Genomic DNA, 22761 nt, shown 5'->3' on the forward strand with positions numbered 1-22761 from the left:
CAGGGATACAAATTAGAGTTCAAAAGTTTTTCTCCCAGAGGCGGGTTTCTGCTTTCAAGATTATTTGCAGATCAGACAAAGAGAGAGGCGTTTTTACATTATGTAGGAGACCTCTCAGCCCTGGGAGTGATTGTTCCCGTTCCAGTACAGGAACAGGGGCAGGGTTTTTATTCAAATCTGTTCATAGTTCCCAAAAAGGAGGGAACCTTCAGACCAATTTTAGACCTCAGGAGTCTAAACAAATTCTCAGGGTTCCGTCTTGCAAGATGTAAACCATTCGTTCCATTCTTTCATTGATCCCGGTGGGTCAATTTATGACAACAGTGGATTTAAAGGACGCATAGCTACATTTTCCTATCCACAGGGATCTTCACAAGTTCCTAAGGTTTGCCTTTCTAGACTTCCAGTTCGTGGTTCTTCCTTTCGGTCTTGCCACGGATCCCAGAATCTTCACAAGGGTTCTGGGGTCTCTACTGGTGGCTCTAAGGCCACGGGGCTTTAAGGTGGCGCCTTATCTGGACGATATTCTAGTCCAGGTGCCATCTTTTCAGCAAGCAAGATCCCATACTGACATGGTGTTATCTTTCCTTAGAACTCACGGGTGGAAGGTAATTTCGGAATAGAGTTTCTTAGTCCCAAATTCAAGGGTGACTTTCTTGGGAACCATAATAGATTCCATATCTATGAAGATTTTTCTGACAGAAGTCAGGAAATCAAAGATTATCGATTCTTGTCTAGTCCTTCAGTCCACTCCTCGGCCGTCAGTGGCCCAGTGCATGGAGGTAATCGGGCTGATGCTGGCGGATATGTACATCATCCCTTTTGTTCGGTTCCACCTCAGACCTCTGCAGTTAAGCATGATCAGGCAATGGAACGGAGACTATGCAGACTTGTCTCCTCAAATAACTCTGGATCAGGAGACAAGGGACTCTTTTCTTTGGTGGTTGTCTCTGGATCACCTATCCCAGGGAACATGCTTTCGCAGACCATCCTGGGTGATCGTGACAACAGATGCCAGCCTTCTAAGGTGGGGAGCTGTCTGTCGTTCCCTAAGGGCTCAGGGAGTGTGGACTCAGGCGGAGTCTGTTCTTCCTATACACATCCTGGAACTGAGAGCAATCTTCAATGCTCTTCTGGTCTGGCCTCAGTTGGCTTCGGCCCAGTTCATAAGATTTCAGACGGACAACATAACAACAGTGGCTTACATCAATCATCAAGGAGGAACGAGGAGTTCCTTAGCGATGAACAATTTAGCCAAGATAATCCAGTGGGCGGAGGCCCATTCTTGCCATCTGTCAGCGATCCATATCCCAGGGGTGGACAGTTGGGAGGCGGATTTTCTGAGCAGACAGACTTTTTATCCGGGAGAGTGGGAACTCCATCCGGAAGTATTCTCCAACCTGATTATCAAATGGGGTCAGCCGGAGTTAGATCTCATGGCATCTCGCCAGAATGCCAAGCTTCCGAGATATGGGTCGAGGTCCAGGGATCCCCAGGCAGAACTGATAGATGCTCTGACGGTTCCTTGGTCCTTCAATTTTGCATACCTTTTTCCTCCGTTTGCGCTTCTTCCTCAAGTCATTGCTCGAATAAAACAGGAGAGGGCATAGGTGATCCTCATTGCTCCTGTGTGGCCTTGCAGGATTTGGTATGCAGACCTGGTGGAAATGTCATCACTGCCACCTTGGAAACTTCCGTTGAGGAAAGATCTTCTCATTCAAGGGCCCTTCCTTCACCCACATCTAGTTTCTCTGTAGCTGACTGCTGGGAGATTGAAGCTTAATCCTATCCAAGCGGGGGTTTTCAGATTCGGTCATAGAGACCATGATCCAGGCTTGTAAGCCTGTGACTAGAAAGATTTACCATAAGATATGGCGTAGATATCTTTTTTGGTGTGAATCCAAGGGCTACTCATGGAGTAGAGTTAGAATTCCTAGAATTTTGTCTTTTCTCCAAGAAGGATTGGAGAAGGGTTTTTCAGCAAGTTCCCTAAGGGGTCGGAACTCTGCCTTGTCTATTTTGTTACATAAACGTCTGGTGGATGTCCCAGATCTTCAATCCTTTTGTCAGGCTTTGCTTAGAATTAGGCCTGTGTTTAAACCAATTACTCCTCCATGGAGTCTGAATTTAGTTCTCAAAGTTCTTCTAGGGGTTCCGTTTGAGCCTATGCATTCCTTAGATATTAAGTTGTTATCTTGGGAAGTTATTTCTTGTTGCCATTTCTTCAGCTCGAAGAGTGTCTGAACTTTCGGCATTACAATACAATTCTCCTTACCTTATTTTTAATTCGGATAAGGTAGTTTTACGTACTAACCTAGGGTTCCTTCCTAAGGTTGTTTCAAACAGGAACATTAATCAGGAAATTGTGGTTCCTTTCTTGTGTCCTAATCCTTCTTCTCCAAAGGAACGTCTTTTGCACTATTTGGACGTGGTCTGTGCTTTAAAATTTTATTTACAAGCGACTAAGGACTTTCGTCAGTCGTCTTCTTTATTTGTCGTTTTCTCTGGGAAACGTAAGGGTCAGAAAGCTACAGCTACCTCTCTTTCTTTTGGCTGAAGAGTATCATCCGTTTTTTCTTATGAGACTGCTGGACAGCCTCCTGAAAGAGTTACGGCTCATTCCACTAGGGCTGTTGCTTCCTCATGGGTATTCAAAAATGAAGTTTCTGTAGAACAGATTTGCAAGGCTGCAACTTGGTCCTCTCTTCACACTTTTTCAAAATTTCGCAAATTTGATACTTTTGCCTCAGCCGAGGCTGTTTTAGGGAGAAAGGTTCTTCAAGCAGTGGTGCCTTCCGTTTAAAGGGACAGTCTACACCAGAATTGTTATTGTTTTAAAAGATAGATAATCCATTTTTTACCCATTCCCTAGTTTTGCATAACCAACACAGTTATATTTATATATTTTTTACCTCTGTGATTATCTTGTATCTAAGCCTCTGCAGACTGCCCCTTTATTTCAGTTCTTTTGACAGACTTGCAGTTTAGCCAATCAGTGATGGCTCCCAGGTAACTTCACGTGCACGAGCACAGTGTTATCTATATGAAAAACATGAACTAACACCCTCTAGTGGTGAAAAACCTGTTAAAATGCATTCTTAAGAGGCGGCCTTCAAGGTCTAAGAAATTAGCATATGAACCTCCTAGGTTAAGCTTTCAACTAAGAATACCAAGAGAATAAAGAAAAATTGTTGATAAAAGTAAATTGGAAAATTGTTTAAAATTACATGCCCTATCTGAATCATGAACGGTTTTTTTTGGACTAGACTGTCCCTTTAAGTTCCCTGTCTTGTCCCTCCCTTATCATCCGTGTACTTTAGCTTTGGTATTGTATCCCACAAGTAAGGATGAAATCCGTGGACTCATCGTATCTTTAAAAAGAAAAGAAAATTTATGCTTACCTGATAAATTTATTTATTTTTAGACACGATGAGTCCACGGCCCGCCCTGTTCTCTGAGACAGGTTATTAATTTTTTGTAAACTTCAGACACCTCTGCACCTTGGCTTTTCCTTTCTCTTCCTAACTTCGGTCGAATGACTGGAGTTGGATGGAAGGGAGGAGCTATTTAACAGCTCTGTTGTGGTGCTCTTTGCCTCCTCCTGCTGACCAGGAGGTGAATATCCCACAAGTAAGGATGAAATCCGTGGACTCATCGTGTCTTTAAAAAGAAAAGAAAATGTATGCTTACCTGATAAATTTATTTCTTTTTAGACACGATGAGTCCACGGCCCGCCCTGTTCTCTGAGACAGGTTATTAATTTAATTTTTTGTAAACTTCAGACACCTCTGCACCTTGGCTTTTCCTTTCTCTTCCTAACTTCGGTCGAATGACTGGAGTTGGATGGAAGGGAGGAGCTATTTAACAGCTCTGCTGTGGTGCTCTTTGCCTCCTCCTGCTGGAGGTGAATATCCCAAGAGTAAGGATGAAATCCGTGGACTCATCGTGTCTAAAAAGAAATACATTTATCAGGTAAGCATACATTTTCTTTTTTATTTACAGGTAAAAGAGCTGATTTCTTTGGGGCAATGCCCCGCAAAAGGACCATTGGTAGTTTATTGTAGACTAGGGTTTTTTTATTTTGGGGGGCTTTTTTATTTTGATAGGGCTATTAGATTAGGTGTAATTAGTTTAAATATTTGATCATTTCTTTTTTATTTTGTGTAACTTAGTGTTTTTTATTTTGTGTAACTTAGTTGTTATTTTTTTGTAACTTAGTAATTTTTTATTGTAGATTTAAATAACTTGAGTAGGGTTAGGTTTTTAGAATTGTAATATAGTTAATTTAATTGGTAGTTTATTGTATTTTTAGTATAATAGTTAGGGTAGGTTAATGAATAGTTTAATATAGTTTAATGTAATTTTAGTAGTTAGGGTAGATTAAATATTAGTTTAATATAGTTTAATGTAATTTTAGTATAATAGTTAGGGTAGGTTAATTAGTAGTTTAATATAGTTTAATTTAATTCTACAGGTATTTTAAATTTATTATAAGATAGAGATGAGTTAATATTTAATGTAAAGTTAGCGGGTTGTTAGGTTTAGGAGTTAATAGGGTAATTTAGTTTATGGCAATGTGGGGGGCTGGCGGTTTAGGGGTTAATAGGTTTAGTAAGTGGTAGTGATGTGGGAGGCCAGGGGTTCATGGGTAATACATTTATTTTGTTGCGGAGGGCTCTGAGAGCGGCGGTTTAGGGGTTAATATATTTATTTAGTTGCAGTGGGCTCTGGGAGCAGCGGGATAGGGGTTAATATATTTATTTAGTTGCGGCGGGGTCCGGGAACGCTGGGATAGGGGTTAAACATTTTAGTATAGTGGCGGTGTTTAGTGACAGGGTATAAATAAAGTTGGGAAAAAGCTGAAAAGCAGCAAGATCGATGACTGATAGTTAACAACAGTTCGCCCCGTACTTGGTGCGTGGCTTTTTGACAGCTTTTTTGATGAATAAGGAGAGCGTATTCAGGTCCGCGGCCGCGATGTTAGGCAAGTGTATTGGTGCCGGCGAATGCAGCATAGTTGACGGCTTGATAAGTAGGCCTCTATATCACCAATAAATCTTGAACAATATCTTCTCCAATTTTTTGACTTCTTAACTAATAACGAAACATAAACAGCAAGGACTCTGGAGCGATGCAATAGGGCAATAAGAACTAGGTATAAAAATGGTGAACCCCTAGAGATGTCATTATCAAATTTTCTCATTTTAAAGATAAAGAGGATATAATTCAAGCAGCAAGAAAACAACAAAATATTCTATTTGAAGGTCAACCCATACAGATTTTTTCAGATCTCTGTCCAAGGACCTTACAAAGAAGAAAAGACCTTAGGTTTCTTATTCTGCATCTTCCCCAACTGAATATCCCTTACAAGTGGGGTTTCCCTTTTGATTTAAAAGCCACAACAAATGGAAAAACTGCCAACTTGTGCACCATAGAGGATCTTGAAATGTTTTGTTCCACTTTGGAGATTGATCCCCCTGAGCGCCCTTTACCAAACAACCAAGATCTGGGGAGGACAATTTCCCCACAAAATGCAGCAGCTCTACAAGGGTCAACAATGGGTTAAAAATCTTTTTAGTAGAAAACAGCATGTTAAAGCTATTGTTCATAAAGAACCAGTGCCCATTGCCAATATATGACCAGCCCCTTGCTATAACTATGTATGAAATGTTACTTGCTAAATGACTGCATATCTTTTTGTTATAAGATAGGAGCATGTTTTAGTATTTTTATCACATGGGATATAATTTATATGATTCACTGGTCAATTAGCTATTACTGATAGTCCTATATGTAGTTTGTTACACCACCCCCTTTTTTTTTTTCACGGGATGGTAGAAGCCCAATTATTATTGATGATACATGATTCACTAGTCATTAGTTAACACGGTCCCTTTTATACGACAAGTAACACACTGGGTTTATCGATTTATTTATTTTTTAAAAAAATTTTCACGGGATAGTAGAATCCCAATCATTGATGACACACGATTCACTAGTCATTAGTTAATACGGTCACCTTTATACAACAAGTAACACACTGGGTTTATCCATTAATTAATTAATTTATTTTTTTATATATAGAGTAAGATATATTAAGGTATAGGTTAATAAGGTAGGAACATATTTTAGTACTTTCTATTACATGGGATACAATGTATATGATTCACTGAGCAGTTTGTAATTTATTTAATTAGGTATATATGAATTTGTTTTAGGGCACTAAAATATTTGTGAATGTAGGTCCCCAAGGGGGCCCACTAGAAGACACTGATTTTATCAAATTTTTTTTCTCTCCTTTTATTAGCTGCATATGTAGAAGGCTATATATAAAATTACTGTATGTATTATTCTAACTATGCTCGCGCATGGAATGTTAGCTTGCATAGCGCTCTTAATTCAAGTATGGTATGTTTCATGTTATATTAAATGCAGGAATTTGTTCCACTAGTACGTTCATATGGGTAATTATAAATATTATTATATTATTATATATTATTATATATAATATTATTATTATTATTATTTTTATATTTTGTTTTCTTCTTCCATCTCTCCTCCTCTTACCTGAAATAGTTAGACTTAGGGAATGAGAAACAAAGCTAAAAAAAAGGGAGAGGAGAGGAAAAGAGGGAGGAAGAAGGAAAGGGAAAAAAGAGGAAAAATAACAGAAGGCTGAAAGACTATAGGTTGATGGTCATAAGAATTAGAATAAGTAAGGAATGTTAAGGGATTGGAAGGTCATTTAACGTTAAAAAAAATAGAAAGGAAAAAAAGGGATTAAAAGAAAACAGGAAAGTAGGGTGAAGTGAATTTATCCGGAGAAAGGGGGGTAGGAAGAAAGGGTCAAATATATATGGTATCCATAAGTAATCTTAGGCTGTATTAGGCATTATGAAACAGAGAAGTAGACATGTACCTAAAGTTATAGTAGTGCTATAACTAAGTTCAGTTAAAGGGATACTAACCCCACATTTATTTCTTTCGTGATTCAGATAGAGCATGCAATTTTAAGCAACTTTCTAATTTACTCCTATTATCAATTTTTCTTTGTTCTCATGTTACCTTGATTTGAAAAAGCAGTAATAAAAGGTTAGGAGCCAGCCCATTTTTAGTTCAGCACCTTGGTAGAGCTTGCTGATTGGTTTGCTACATTTAGCCACAAATCAGCAAGTGCTACCCAGGTGCTGAACAAAAAATGGTCCGGCTCTAAAGCTTACAGTACTGCTTTTTCAAATCAAGATAGCATGAGAAAAAAGAAAAATTGATAATAGGTGTAAATTAGAAAGGTGCTTAAAATCTCATGCTCTATCTGAATCATGAAAGAAACAAATTGGGTTTAGTATCCCTTTAATAATTTATATATGTTAAGCCTATTACACACTAATTGATAATTTAGGGACATTGATTGCTTATTTTTCTTAAACTGTTTTTTTCTTTCTTTTATATATATATATAGAGTTGCCTTAGGGGGATTGAGTTTTTTTAGGGTAATTTTCCCTATTGTAGGTCAGTTTGGGGTTTTCGTGGGATGTTGTGTGTGTGTTTTTTTCTTCTCTTCTCCCCTTCGGTCTGTTTCTTCCCCTTTCTCTTCAACTTCGTCCTCCTATACCTTGAGATATTATGTATGGAATACAGTTAGCCGGCCTTAGATGGAGATAAGAAAGATACATGTATTATCACAAAATGCAAAGGGACTTAATATCCCACAGAAACGTAATATAGCATTACATAGTTTCTTTAAAGAGAAAGGAGATATATTTGTCCAAGAATCACATTTTGCTAGTAATAAAGAACTAAAATTCACAAATAATCACTACCCAACTATATATCAAAGTACCAACATATCAAAAATAAATGGGGTGTGCATATTGTTTCACAGAGAAATTCCTTTTCAACCTTTTATCCATATGGAAAAAGATGATGAGGGAAGATTTATTTGCCTTGTAGGGTTGCTTTATAATAGACCAGTCACATTGGTAAACATATACACACCTAATAGAGGACAGAAGTTATTCTTTAAGAAATATATTAACCAAATATTAGATGTTTATAAAGGTACTTTAATCATAGGTGGAGATTTTAATCTTCCCTTAGAACCTTTATTGGACTGTTCTAAATCCAAAAGCAACATCTCTAGACACATAATTAAATCAGTTAAAACTAATCTTATATCACTGTCTCTAATAGTTGCTTGAAGGTCTCTCCATCCATCAGAAAGGGATTTTACTTATTATTCAGCCCCCCAAAATTCATATTCACACATTGATTACTTTTGGGTAGATCAAAATAGTTACACTCTAGTGAAGGAGGACAAAATCCATAATATCTCATGGTCAGATCATTCTCTGATATCTTTATGTTTGAATTGGCCGGATAGACCAATGATACCTTATCAATGGCGGTTAGATGATAATCTTTTAAATGACTTACAAATTAAACAATCCATAGCCAATTCTTTGGAATCATATTTTAGTATTAATCATAGTAAAGACACATATCCAAGTATATGGCGGGAGGCCCATAAACAGGTAAAAAGAGGAGAATTTATTAAATATAAATCAAGAATTAATAAAATAACGAGAGAAACTTATGAAGAGCTTGCAAGATCTCTTCTAAAGGAAAAACACGAACATAAAAAAGACCCTTACAATAAACAAACTATGCACTCCCTTAAGGAAGCGTGAGATAAGCTTAACTCTTTCTTAAATAACGGTGCTCAACGAAGAGCTTTACTTCTTAATAAAGTATTCTTTAATGGGGGCAATAAATCAGGCAATTTATTTGCAAGAGCGTTAAAGAAAAAAACACTACAAACTTATATCTGAAAAATAACAGATGGTCAAGGTAAACAAGTAGTAGGGAGTCCGGACATCGCTAATGTATTTAAAAAATATTATCAAAAGCAATACAATCTTAATTTACAAAATAACTCTCAAGCTTACCTAAAGGAAAAAAATGCCTATATTAATGACACAAAGGTATCCACCATCTCTGAAACTCAAAAAAATAAGTTAGATGAGCCCTTTTCCCAACAAGAGATTATACAGGTTATCAAGACATTTGCCACTGGTAAAAGCCCAGGTCCTGACGGATTTAGTATAAGTTATTACAAGATCTTTTCAGATATCTTAGCCCCTAAACTTACGTTTCTTTTTAACTCTCTGGGTAATGATTCTCCTTTCTTAAAAGAAATGTTAGAAGCCAGGATAATAGTGTTATCTAAACCAGGTAAAGATCCTAATGCTCCAGCTCATTTTAGACCTATCTCGCTTTTGAATAACAATATTAAAATATATGCTAAACTAATATCTAATAGAATAAATAAAATATTATACATTGATCAAGTAGGATTTGTACCAAGAAGAGAAGCAAGAGAGAACACTATTAAAGTTCTACACATAATAAAATATGTCAAATCACATGGGATCCCTTTAGTAACACTCTCATTAGACGCCAAAAAGGCGTTTGACCGGCTTGACTGGTCCTTTTTGCAATTGACACTTAAAAAATTTGGTTTTGGGGAAAAAACTATCCAACGGATTTTTCATCTTTATACATCACCTTCGGCCAAAGTGAAAGTTAATGGAGTAATTTCAGACCTGTTTAATATATCAAACGGCATGAGGCAGGGATGCCCCCTGTCTCCTCTGTTATTCATTTTGTCCATGGAGATTCTAGCAGCGAAAATACGCTCCAATACAAACATTAAAGGGTTAAAAATAGGGGAACAAGAGTATAAAATTTCATTATAAGCCGATGATGTGCTACTTACGATAATGGACCCAGTCAGATCTATTCAAAACCTAGAACCTCTTTTTCAAGATTTTGGGAGATAATCAAAAGTCCATATTAGTAAGAATAAATCGGAAGCTATTAAAGGGCCAGTAAACCTAAAAAATAATGTTATATAATTCTGCACATAGTGCAGAATTATATAACATTATATTAGCAGCAGCTTTATAAAACCTAATATTCCTTGTGAATTTTTATAAAAAAATACTGTTTTCCAGACCCACTCTCTGTGCTCTTCTGAGCGGGTCTGTTTTTATCACAGAGCACATCTGGCCAGCTGTCTAGTCACAGCCCAGCCCGACCACGCCATTACTCTCAGTGCAGCTCGTTCTTGCTCTGTCTGACAGCAGGAGTGAGCTGCACTGAGTGTAATGGCGCGGTCGGGCCGGGCTGTGACTAGACAGCTGGCCAGATGCGCTCTGTGATAAAAACAGACCCGCACAGAGAGCACTGGTCTGTAAAACAGTATTTTTTAATAAAAATTCACAGGCAATATTAGGTTTTACAGGGAGTGCAGAATTATTAGGCAAATGAGTATTTTGACCACATCATCCTCTTTATGCATGTTGTCTTACTCCAAGCTGTATAGGCTCGAAAGCCTACTACCAATTAAGCATATTAGGTGATGTGCATCTCTGTAATGAGAAGGGGTGTGGTCTAATGACATCAACACCCTATATCAGGTGTGCATAATTATTAGGCAACTTCCTTTCCTTTGGCAAAATGGGTCAAAAGAAGGACTTGACAGGCTCAGAAAAGTCAAAAATAGTGAGATAATGAGGGAGGCAGCACTCTTAAAATTGCAAAGCTTCTGAAGCGTGATCATCGAACAATCAAGCGTTTCATTCAAAATAGTCAACAGGGTCGCAAGAAGCGTGTGGAAAAACCAAGGCGCAAAATAACTGCCCATGAACTGAGAAAAGTCAAGCGTGCAGCTGCCAAGATGCCACTTGCCACCAGTTTGGCCATATTTCAGAGCTGCAACATCACTGTAGTGCCCAAAAGCACAAGGTGTGCAATACTCAGAGACATGGCCAAGGTAAGAAAGGCTGAAAGACGACCACCACTGAACAAGACACACAAGCTGAAACGTCAAGACTGGGCCAAGAAATATCTCAAGACTGATTTTTCTAAGGTTTTATGGACTGATGAAATGAGAGTGAGTCTTGATGGGCCAGATGGATGGGCCCGTGGCTGGATTGGTAAAGGGCAGAGAGCTCCAGTCCGACTCAGACGCCAGCAAGGTGGAGGTGGAGTACTGGTTTGGGCTGGTATCATCAAAGATGAGCTTGTGGGGCCTTTTCGGGTTGAGGATGGAGTCAAGCTCAACTCCCAGTCCTACTGCCAGTTTCTGGAAGACACCTTCTTCAAGCAGTGGTACAGGAAGAAGTCTGCATCCTTCAAGAAAAACATGATTTTCATGCAGGACAATGCTCCATCACACGCGTCCAAGTACTCCACAGCGTGGCTGGCAAGAAAGGGTATAAAAGAAGAAAATCTAATGACATGGCCTCCTTGTTCACCTGATCTGAACCCCATTGAGAACCTGTGGTCCATCATCAAATGTGAGATTTACAAGGAGGGAAAACAGTACACCTCTCTGAACAGTGTCTGGGAGGCTGTGGTTGCTGCTGCACGCAATGTTGATGGTGAACAGATCAAAACACTGACAGAATCCATGGATGGCAGGCTTTTGAGTGTCCTTGCAAAGAAAGGTGGCTATATTGGTCACTGATTTGTTTTTGTTTTGTTTTTGAATGTCAGAAATGTATATTTGTGAATGTTGAGATGTTATATTGGTTTCACTGGTAAAAATAAATAATTGAAATGGGTATATATTTGTTTTTTGTTAAGTTGCCTAATAATTATGCACAGTAATAGTCACCTGCACACACAGATATCCCCCTAAAATAGCTAAAACTAAAAACAAACTAAAAACTACTTCCAAAAATATTCAGCTTTGATATTAATGAGTTTTTTGGGTTCATTGAGAACATGGTTGTTGTTCAATAATAAAATTAATCCTCAAAAATACAACTTGCCTAATAATTCTGCACTCCCTGTATAAAGCTGCTGCTAATATAATGTTATATAATTCTACACTATGTGCAGAATTATATAACATTATTTTTTAGGTTTACTGGCCCTTTAAGATCTCGTTGTCACCTAGGGAAGACCAGAAATGCAAATTATATAGCTCTTATACTTGGAAAGAGACTTCTTTAAAATTTCTGGGGGTACATTTGTCATCAGATGGTAAACAACTCTTTACGGACAACTATCTTAAATTATTTAATGATCTTCAAAGAGATCTTAAAGCCTGGCAATCAAAATCCTTATCATGGCTAGGCCGAATACTTACGCAAATCTTATATATATTTCATACAGTACCCATTAGACTTCCTTGTACTTAATGTGTCAATCTTCAATTATGATTCATTCTTTTATCTGGAACCAAATAAAACCCAGAATTAAAGCTTCTATCTTATATATGTCAAGGAGAAAAGGTGATCTGGGGGTCCCGGATATTAGGAATTATTATGGAGCTATAACACTCCAAAGAATAAAAGACTGGAACACTAATTATAAGAATAAAGCTTGGATATCTTTAGAAACTAATTTAGTGGCGCAGCAATCATTAAATAAATTAACTTGGACACCAGCAGAAGGGAGACCCTTAAGTTAAAAAAAAATTCATGATGATTAATCATACTTTTAAACAGTGGGACACAATTATATCAGAGCACCCTAATATTTCAACTATCCCTTCTCCATTACTGCCGATTATTACTAATGCTAAGTTTCAAGGGGGCCTCATTCCTAATCGTCTTAGTCAACAAAAATTATATCAAACAAAACCACTGAATAATTTTATAGGAAATGGAAGACTTAAGCCACAACAGGAGTTATTGAGTCTTGCGGAGGGGACGTATTCGAAATGGCTGAAGTACTTCCAATTGCATGACTTTCTGGAAATTCACCCAGATAAGGTAAATTTAACAAGACAATTAACCACCTTAGAAAAAGCATGCCAGGCTGAATCTCCTATGAAAGGTACTATATCATTCAGTTATAAACTTCTAACTATATCGGAGGACATTAAAAATCATGTATATATAGAAAAATGGGAAAAGGAGACGGGGGAGCAATTAGAAGTTAGATTGGCTACATATATTTTCTAGGACAGCCAGTTCATCATCCTCTTCTAATATTCAAAAGTTAAAGTGCATGTAAAGTGAAGACTATCTCCCTTCGTCATATTATGCATCTCTTAAAATAAATAGGACTTTAATTCATGATTTTTTTTTATATCGCATCCTAATTCACAAAATCAATCTATTTACCAAATATTATAAGCCGTGATTCCTCCGCCCGCCATTTTATCCCTCAATTCACAAGTGATTGACATTTCAGTCTTCTAATCCGCAGTTGCACCCCGTGGCGTTCAGCCCCTTTACTGTAACGTCACGCGATGCCTCTGCGCATGCTTTTTTGACTCCCAGCGGACCGCTCTATACGTCATAGTATCCGAAACCAGGAAATGGTGAATGGGAGGAGAATCGGAAGGGAACCGTAAGAAAAATATAGATATAAAATTACATAAATGAATAATTTTATTTAGAAAAAAAAGCTAGCGACTTGATTTAAGTTAGTGAAAGAATTATAAATACGATTGATGGCTGCAAAAACTTTACCTTCACTTTAAATAAGCCTATTAATGGTATATGTAAATTCAGAGCCAAACTTATAATGTATGTATTAAATGGTATGAAATCCATGTTAGTTAGGAACTGGAAGAAAATGTGCGTCCCTGACAAAGAAATAATATTCTCAAGAATTAATGAGCTTTTAACACTTGAGGAATACTCTTACTTAAAATCTAAAAGAGAACACGTTTTTCAATCAATACGTTTCTACTAGGATGAATTTCTACATAAAAAGTAATTAAATTTGGTAAGGTGTGGGCCAGCTGGAGTATAGGTGTGGGTTGACGGAGAGAGAGAGAGGGGGAGGACATTTTTTTTGTTTTTTGTTGTTGTTTTTTTTGTCCTATCCGAGTTTGTCTTATTTAGGTTCACTAGATTAAAGGTCTTTATAGAGAATGTCATAACATCTTTATATTAGAACATGTAATCTTTTGTAAGCCTTTGATGTGTAAAAAAAAATGTATGTATGTATATTTATTGTTTTAATAATAAAAACTTTTAAAAAAATTAAAAAATCTATGGGTTAAATTGAACCACCCAAATAATTTCACAAACTCTGTGCCTAAGCAACTTGCTGGTACTATATTGAACACTCAGTTTGCTTATGGAGATGCCGTTTAAAAAAAACAATGGTAGAACTTAAAGGAACATGGAATTTAATAATAAATATTCCTTATTCAGTCTGAGCATACAATTAAAAAGAAAAAAATCCAATCTACTTTTGTTATCAAACGTATCTCTTTTCTTGCTATACAGTGTTAAACCTTAGATCTTTTCCATGAGAGCATACTGAGGTGGACTCAGGAGTGTGCACATATGGCAGCTGTGGTGCAACAATATCTGTAACAGCATTATACATAGAATGCTCAAGACACACACTTCTGAGCCTATCTAGATATGCTCTACAGAATTGCCAGAACAATTTTGTCTAATAGATATGGTCACAACCATAAATAACTAACAACTATTGGAGTAACCATTAGAAATGTGAAAACCTATAACCAAAGCTCCAGAAAAGATCTAACCTTTATTTAGTTAAGTCGTTTGTGAACCTTCTCCTGAACAGCTGAGCACAGCATTCATTTTGACCTAATAAATATTTGCCCTATAAAGTAATAAAATTGGGTTTACTTTCTCGTTCCTGACACAGGTAAAAAGTATGACCCAGCACATCCATAATGTAGATAACCCAGATGTGCCAAGGAGAAATCGCTTCTCAAACCGCTTTAAAGATGACATAAATACCATTGTGAATGTTGTAACTTCTGAGATTGGAACACTATTAAATAAACAACAAAAGGTAAGTGGACAAAGGAATTGATAAAAAAAATAGAAATAGTAGTGATCATATGAGCTTTTATAATATTGTTACAGGAATATCTGAGACTGCTGTAATGGTAAAGAAAAACTATCTATATTAAAGGGACATTACACACTTTGGGATTGTTATGTATAGCTATATATATATATATATATATATATATATATATATATATATATATATATATATATATATATATATATATATATATTTGTACTATATTTTTATTATCTATTTGTCCCCTTTTTCAGTAATTTGCATTGTGGGCCCTTTTTCTATAATTTAAGGGACATTACATTGAAAATGTAATCCCCCTTATAGGGCGCAGTCTTGAAAATTTGTCACAATTTTCCACAACATAAAAGTTTCACGAAACATTTTAAAAATACAATACAAAGTTACACTCATATTAACACTGTCTAATAAAAATTATTTTATAAAAATATTGCACACAAAAGTTATAAGGGCTTAAAGATCTCGGGTGTTAGAAAAAAAAAATATTTTAGTTAGTTACTTTGCGATGTGGGGGGTGGTGGAAAAGTGAAGAACAGTCTCCACTAGGTTGGCAGCAAACTGTGATCTGTTTTATTAGGTAGGTGCCAAAAGTGCATAACTTTGCTTTGATTAAACAAGTGCCTATAAAATAATTGTAAAACATATTAGCATCTTATTGTTACCCATGTGGATACATCTAACATGTCTCCAGTGTCCCAGTAAGATACCTAGAATCTTTTTGGCTCACCCACTGTCCCCAGCTCTCTGGTTGCGCTCCCGAAAAGGAGGGTCAAGGCATCCACCTAGCCATCCACCAGACATCTGTGTTGAGGAATCTCCAGGTGTTGGAATAGATATGAGAGAGTATCTGGTGATGTCATTGAGGGTGAAGGGGGGGATATGTTCAGTCGTTAGAGTTTTCCTCGGGCCATCGACCTTTGAGTTGCTCATTCATAAAGTATGTACTCTTCATGAATGGGGACAATATCTGTGACCTTTTAGTGGGGGATAGATATAACAGGTATGGTTCTTACTTTGTTATAAAGGATTTAATTCTACATTCCAAGTCCCCTTTAACATCTGCCTGCTTTATAAAAAGTTGGGTGTGTAACAATCATGTGAATTGTTGCAGATGTGGTGGCTTGTGAGATGTCCACTTCCTAAGGATTTGTTTCCCGGCTAGTAGTATACAGGTGTTAAGAAATTTGTTGTATGGTGATTTGTGTGTGTGGCCCTTTAGAATGAAGGTGGCGGATAGCAATCATCCCGATCAGATACGATCGTTATGATGTGACACCCCCTGCTAGCGGCTGATTGGCCGCAAATGTGCATGGGGCAGTATTGCACAAACATTTTACACTAAATGCTTGTGCAATGGTAAATGCCGACAGCACATTATCAATGTCGGGCAGACATGATCTGCTACAGTTGATCATGTCCGCCGGAACATGATAAATCGGCCCCATGGTGTTTACATCTTGATGCTCTAGTCACACGTAGCATATGCTTGTATGCCACCTAAACAGTAATACATTTTAGATTTTTAGATCTATATTGGCTTTTTAAAATGTATCACCAATATGTAAAAGGGACAGTAAAGTCAAAATTAAACTTTCATGATTTAAAGAGAGCATGCCATATTAAACAACTTTCTAATTTAATTCTGTTATCAAATTTGTTCCATTGTCTTGGTATCTTTTATTGAAGAGTAAAACTAGGTAGGCTCATAAGTGCTCAGGAGTGTGCATGTGCCTTTAGTACTCTATGGCAGCAGTGTTTTGCAACATTATTTGTAGCTTTGTTATATAATGTTGCAAAACACTGCTGCCATAGAGTACTAAAGACATGTACACACTCCTGAGCTCTTGTGAATGTACATAGTTTTACTCTTCAATAAAAGATACCAAGACAATGAAGCAAATTTGATAACAGAAATAAATTGGAAAGTTGTTTAAAATTGTATGCTCTAGGCTTCATACAAGAAACCCATTTAAATCTTGAGGAATCTCTTAAATTAAAAGCGCAATGGGTTAGAGAGGTTTTTGTAGCACCAAGTATCAGGAAATAAAGAGGCGTAGCTATACTGATAGGGGAAAAGTCCCAAGTAGAAATATTACAATCTGAGGTTGACTTGGAGGGGAGGTATGTCCTAGTGAAACTTAGAGCTGCCCAGAAGATATACACACTATGTAATATATATGGACCAAATATATCTGATCCAGGGTTTTGGGACCATATTCAATCTAAGCTTCTATTATTGTCTGAAGGACATCTGATTCTAGGGGGAGATTTTAATATGGCACCTCAATCTCCCCTAGATAGGCTTAGAAGGGACTCCATGCAATTGAAACAGAAAAAGGACAGTATAGATACTAAGATTTTTAATAAAATCAAGCAAAATTTGGCACTCCGTGATATTTGGAGAATCCAAAATCCTGACACTCAGGATTTTACCTGTCTCTCCAAAGCCCACAAAACACTTTCTAGGATCGACCTATTTCTTACAGATGAGCGTTTACCTATTACAAAAGTAAAAGCAGGAATAATGCCGGTTCTTCTTTCTGACCACGGGCCTATCTTTTTAGACTTACATCTTGGTCATTCAAAGCCCAAAATATCACGTTTTTTTTTCCCTTATCATTTAACAACAGACCTAAAATTTAAAGAATGGATTAGAAATAAGTTCAATGATTATCTCAACCTTAACACTGATTATATTGGGCGTCCAGATATTTTCTGGGAGACTGCTAAAGCAGTGTTAAGAGGGGAAATCATAGCCTATGTTGCCTTCTTAACTAAAAAGTTGAAGTCAAGGGAAAAAGAGATTAATAGTCATTTAATTAATTCATATAACCATTTCCTACTTGAGAAAAATCCCTTAAACTGGGCGAAATATATTCGGGCTAAAAGTGCTAGAGACACTTTCATAATGACCCAGGAAACACACAGGGAACTTAGATTTCAAGCTAAATTATACAGATTTGGCAATAAGTCGGGAAAAATGTTAGCTAAACTAGTTAAAACCGAAGGAAAGAAACAAACTATTGAAAAACTTCACAATAATGGGAAGCAAATATCAAAGCCTGAGGAAATCTCTGATTTATTTTCAGAATATTTTCAGGATTTATATACCTGCAAGGGATACGATGTCTCGAGAGCTGCTGAGTTTTGGAATAAAATTACTCATCCAACAGTCTCAGAGGAAGACAATATTAGTCTTAACTCTCCTATTACAAAGGAAGAGATAGAGAAAACAATCTCTAAGCTTTCCTCAAATAAAGCCCCAGGCCCAGATGGGCTACCAAATGAATTTTATAAAATTTTATCAGCCGAAATAGGGCCTTTTCTAGGCAATCTTTATAATGAGATCTATGTTAATGGTAAATCAGTTTCACCTTCCTTCTGCTCCTCATTTACAACTCTGATCTTAAAGGGAGGGAAAGATCCTATGCAAAAAGAATCATACAGACCAATTGCTCTGCTTAACTCTGATTTCAAAATTATGTCTTCTATTATTGCATCTAGACTTCAGCCCATCTTAGCAAAAATAATTCATACGGATCAAGCCGGTTTCTTGAATAGACGTAACTCTGCGGCAAAAATCAGAGAGCTTCTTATTGTAATGGATCATTTTCAGAACCTTCCCTCTGAGGGGGGGGGGGGAGGGCCTCCCTGACCTAGCCATCTTGTCAATTGACGCAGAAAAGGCGTTTGACTCTGTAATTTTCAACCATTTAAAAACCTCTCTAACAAAATTTGGGATCCTGGGCAACTTCCCTAAATTTGTGGAAAATTTGCATAATCATTCCCAAACGAGATTAATAATAAATTATATTATCTCATCTCCAATCACAATGGATAGGGGTACGCGTCAGGGGTGCCCTCTCTCCCCTCTCCTTTTCGACATCGCTATCGAACCCCTAGCAATTATGATAAGAAAACATTTAGAAGGCATAAAGATACAAAACTATGAGATAAAAATAGGTTTATATGCTGATGACTTATTAATCTATCTGTCCAATTCAAAAATAAATATACCAAAACTCCTTCAAATAACTGATCATTTTGGCTCCTTTTCGGGATATAAAGTGAATAAATCAAAATCTGAAATACTCTGGCTTAGAAGAAATAGTAGCTCTATCTTAGTTACTCCATTTAAAGTGGTTACAGACTCTTTTAAGTATCTAGGGATTCACATACCGATTAGTGTTAAAGGGACACTGTAGTCAGAAAAAAATGTATCATAGACTAATAATAAGTACTGAAATAAATACATTTATAATGCCCTTCATGTTTTAAATACTTATCGTTTATCAGATATTTGTCCACAAATATTTTATTCTTTCCAAACCCACTCCGTTACTAGCTGTTATCATTTTCCAATCCGTGCTGAGAACCCAGGTTACAAAATGGCGAGCGTTAACAGATATGCGCATGCGCAATATACTGCAACGTCATTGAATACATCACTCTCTCCAGATCGGTTTTTTGAAGCAGTAGACCCGCTCTATCGATCTCGTAGTGGGAGATTTGGATGCGCTGTTCTGGGACATAGTTAAAAGTTTATTAGTATAAATAAATATTATTTCTATATATTATTTTAATATCATGATATTATTTATGTGCAATGATATTAAAATCTATTCTTTTTGTGTATAGTTATAAATATATGTTATATGAATGCCTGGATAACCGATCAGATGGATTGAGATGAAAAATGCGCAGCCGTGAATATTAGTCAGTTTAGATTTAGAAGGTTCAGTCACGCATGCGCTACTGAAAGAATCAAATTGCGCATACGCAATAGACATATAATTATATGCGAAAAGTAAACGTCTGATTGGTTGATGTTTTGGGATATGTACTGCCCATATTGGAGGGCGGGATAGAGTGACGTCATAAAGGAATAATAAAAATCGATTATATGGCGTTATGCAGCTTCGTTTTTGAATTACAGTAGGTCAATTTAATTTTATATATGTATATATTTCTAAATGTGGGTTTAGTTTGGGGATAAAAAATGAAAATTTAGTTATCCTTTAAAGATTTATACAAATTCAATATATCCCCTATTCTTTCTACTATCAGGGAGAAACTTAAAACTTGGCAGAATCTGCCTTTATCAGTTTCTGGTCGCTCAGAACTGTTCAAAATGGTTCTCCTTCCCAAGCTTTTGTATATTCTCCAGAACCTACCTCTAATCTTATTGGAAAAAGATGTTCGCTTCTTTAACACCGCAATCAGACAATTTTTATGGCAAGGGAAAAGGTCCAAGATATCTCTCATTAAACTTTCTGTGTCAAGGGAATATGGAGGCTTGGCACTGCCAAATATCAGAGCATATAACTATAGCTTCTTAGCACGCATAGTTGCCGACTGGATCCATACTAAAAATTACATTATAAATAATGAATTAGAAATAAACGTCTGTGCGCCATATCTCCCTATGGCTTTGATTCACTCTTTACCAAAGGAACTGCCAGCAAATATTAAGAGACTCAAAACTATATCTAACCCCATTAAGGCATGGTGGAAGTTAACCGGATCTCTCTCAGTGTCTAGTAGTGCCTCGAGACATCTTCCCTTGAGAGGGAACCCACGATTCAAGCAGGTTTAAAATCAGAAGTTTTTGATAGATGGCATAATAATGGCCTGGATAAATTAATTTACATTATAGACAAAGATAGGAATTGTATCAAAACTTTTGAAGAATTAAAAACTGAATTTAATCTACCCAATAAAGACTTCTTCGCCTATCTGCAAATAAGGCACCTCGCTATCGAAATAATTAGAGAACAAGGCTACGGCTGGACATTAGGCAAGCTGGAAAGCTGGCTCGCCTTAGTAAAAACTGGCCTTATGTCTATTTCCCCATGCTATCAAACACTTATTAATGAGAAAGGAGTCCTATTATTAGATAATTTGGCCTTAATATGGAGCTCATTGATACCTCAGAGCAATATTGAACCGAAAAATTTACAATTATCAATTAATAAAGTTGCTTCTTCTACATTATCGGCCACATGGCGAGAGTCCCACCTTAGGCTCCTTCACAGGACATACTTCACCCCCGAGAAAGGACATAGAATTCATAATCAGCAATTTAACAAATGCCCCAAATGTTCCTACCCAGCGGCCGACTTGATTCACATGTTCTGGTCTTGCCCAAAAATAAGAAATCTCTGGAACAGACTAGAGTTCTGGCTCAAAACTACAATAAAAACTAAGTCACTTTCCTTGTCATTATACCAAATTATATTGTGCCTGAAGCCGGAAGGTAGTTATCAGGATAATGATAAACTAGTAACTCTTTCTATATTAGCTACCAGATACCTGATTTGTAAGAAATGGAAATTGAGAGCTCTTCCTACAATCCCTGAAGTCAAGAACTATTTAAAAAAGCAATGTGTACTAGAACAGAAGGACACAAATATCAATAAAGAATCAGATATAAGGAATTTCTTTAACAAATGGGCAGCTTTTATAAAAACATTTCATGAAAGTGAAATTAACTATTTGATCTTCCCATATAAAAACTCAGAGATAGTTCTTCTCGGTATTTGGTAAATGGGGAGAGGGGAGGAGATGTTATGGTTTTTTTTTTTTTTTTTTTGTTTTTTTTATGTTTTAGTTTTAGTTTTTGTTTTTGATTTTATATCAGATTGATTCGTTTTCATGGTGGCTGAGAAAATTGAAGGAAAAAACCCAGCAGTGAATATAATTAACCTCTGTCTTCTGTATTTTTTCGGTATGTTATACTGATAATGTATATTGCTACAAATTTTGCATAATATCAAGAGCATTGACAATAACTGCCTTTTTGGCTCATATTTGTTTTGTAAAATGACTTGCCCTGCGTGGCATAAGATATGTTCTTGTTTTCTTTTTTCATATTGAACTGTATATAATGCTGGTTGTAAATAAAGACTTTAAAAATAAAAAAAAAATTGTATGCTCTATCCGAATCTGGAAAGTGTAATTTTGACTTTACTGTCCCTTTAAGGTTAAATTATATTTTATATGCTAAAGTGTATAAAGAAAATGTGTTGTAGCAATTGATCCCTTTTGGTAGACCAAAACACTTACTAAAATATAAACACACCAGTAAGAATAGGAATATAGGCACAATTTTTTCCATGTTCTATATTTAAAAGATATTCCAGTTATGCTCTATTAACTTATATCGAAAATGTGTGTGTGTGGGGGGAGGGGATTGCACTTTGCTACTATAAAAATGTCATAACAACACCATAAATGTAATTTCTACCATTTCTGTATATTATATATATAACTTTTACAATATTATGTTCTTATGCATGTTTTTTTCCCTTTAGGAAACAGAACAAGCAGAGAAAATCAATATAAGTCTGGCTTTTTTCTTATATGATTTAATTTCGCTGATGGACAGAGGCTTTGTTTTTAATCTCATCAAGCTGTACTGCAATCAGGTAACGAAAGCTTCAGCACTTAGTGCTCTGAGTGAGCATATGGAATGTCATAGTGGCACAATATCTTTTGCATTTTAGTTATAAAACTTATTTACTTCATTCTTTTGGTATCCTTTGCTGTAAAGACATTAAAACTGTGTAGGAGTGTGCATGTGCCTGGAGCAAAATATGGCAGCAGTTATGTAGCTTTGTTATTCATGTGCAAAAACAGTAGGGGGCGGGCGTGTCTCTGGGCAGCACCTTGAATGGTAGCAATATTGGTTGCTCTGCGTAGATCACGGATAATCTGCCTATTATCGGTGTACTAGAAGATCATCTCATCAATAACTTTGGATACTCTAACTCTACTAATCAAGCTGAATCTAAAGATATATTATTATTGAGATCTCTACCTCAGCTAGCCGATCCGGAGCGTTGAGGCCTAAGGCAAACTCTGCAGTGAGTAGTACTCAACACCCCCCTTGTACCTTGTAGGCCGGGTATACAGTGCATTGAC

General features: G+C 36.6%; 1 protein-coding gene across 1 annotated transcript in view; it reads left to right on the forward strand.

Annotated features, from left to right (window-relative positions):
* Window positions 1-22761, forward strand: part of DOCK8 (dedicator of cytokinesis 8) — a 515743-nt gene that overhangs the window by 186987 nt on the left and 305995 nt on the right. Inside the window, exons 26-27 of the mRNA XM_053699981.1 lie at window positions 14653-14802; window positions 22152-22265. Coding sequence (XP_053555956.1) covers window positions 14653-14802; window positions 22152-22265 — 264 coding nt within the window. The remainder of the gene's footprint in view (window positions 1-14652; window positions 14803-22151; window positions 22266-22761) is intronic.

Source organism: Bombina bombina, chromosome 2 (assembly GCF_027579735.1).
Source record: "Bombina bombina isolate aBomBom1 chromosome 2, aBomBom1.pri, whole genome shotgun sequence".
Taxonomy (NCBI): Eukaryota; Metazoa; Chordata; class Amphibia; order Anura; family Bombinatoridae; genus Bombina; species Bombina bombina.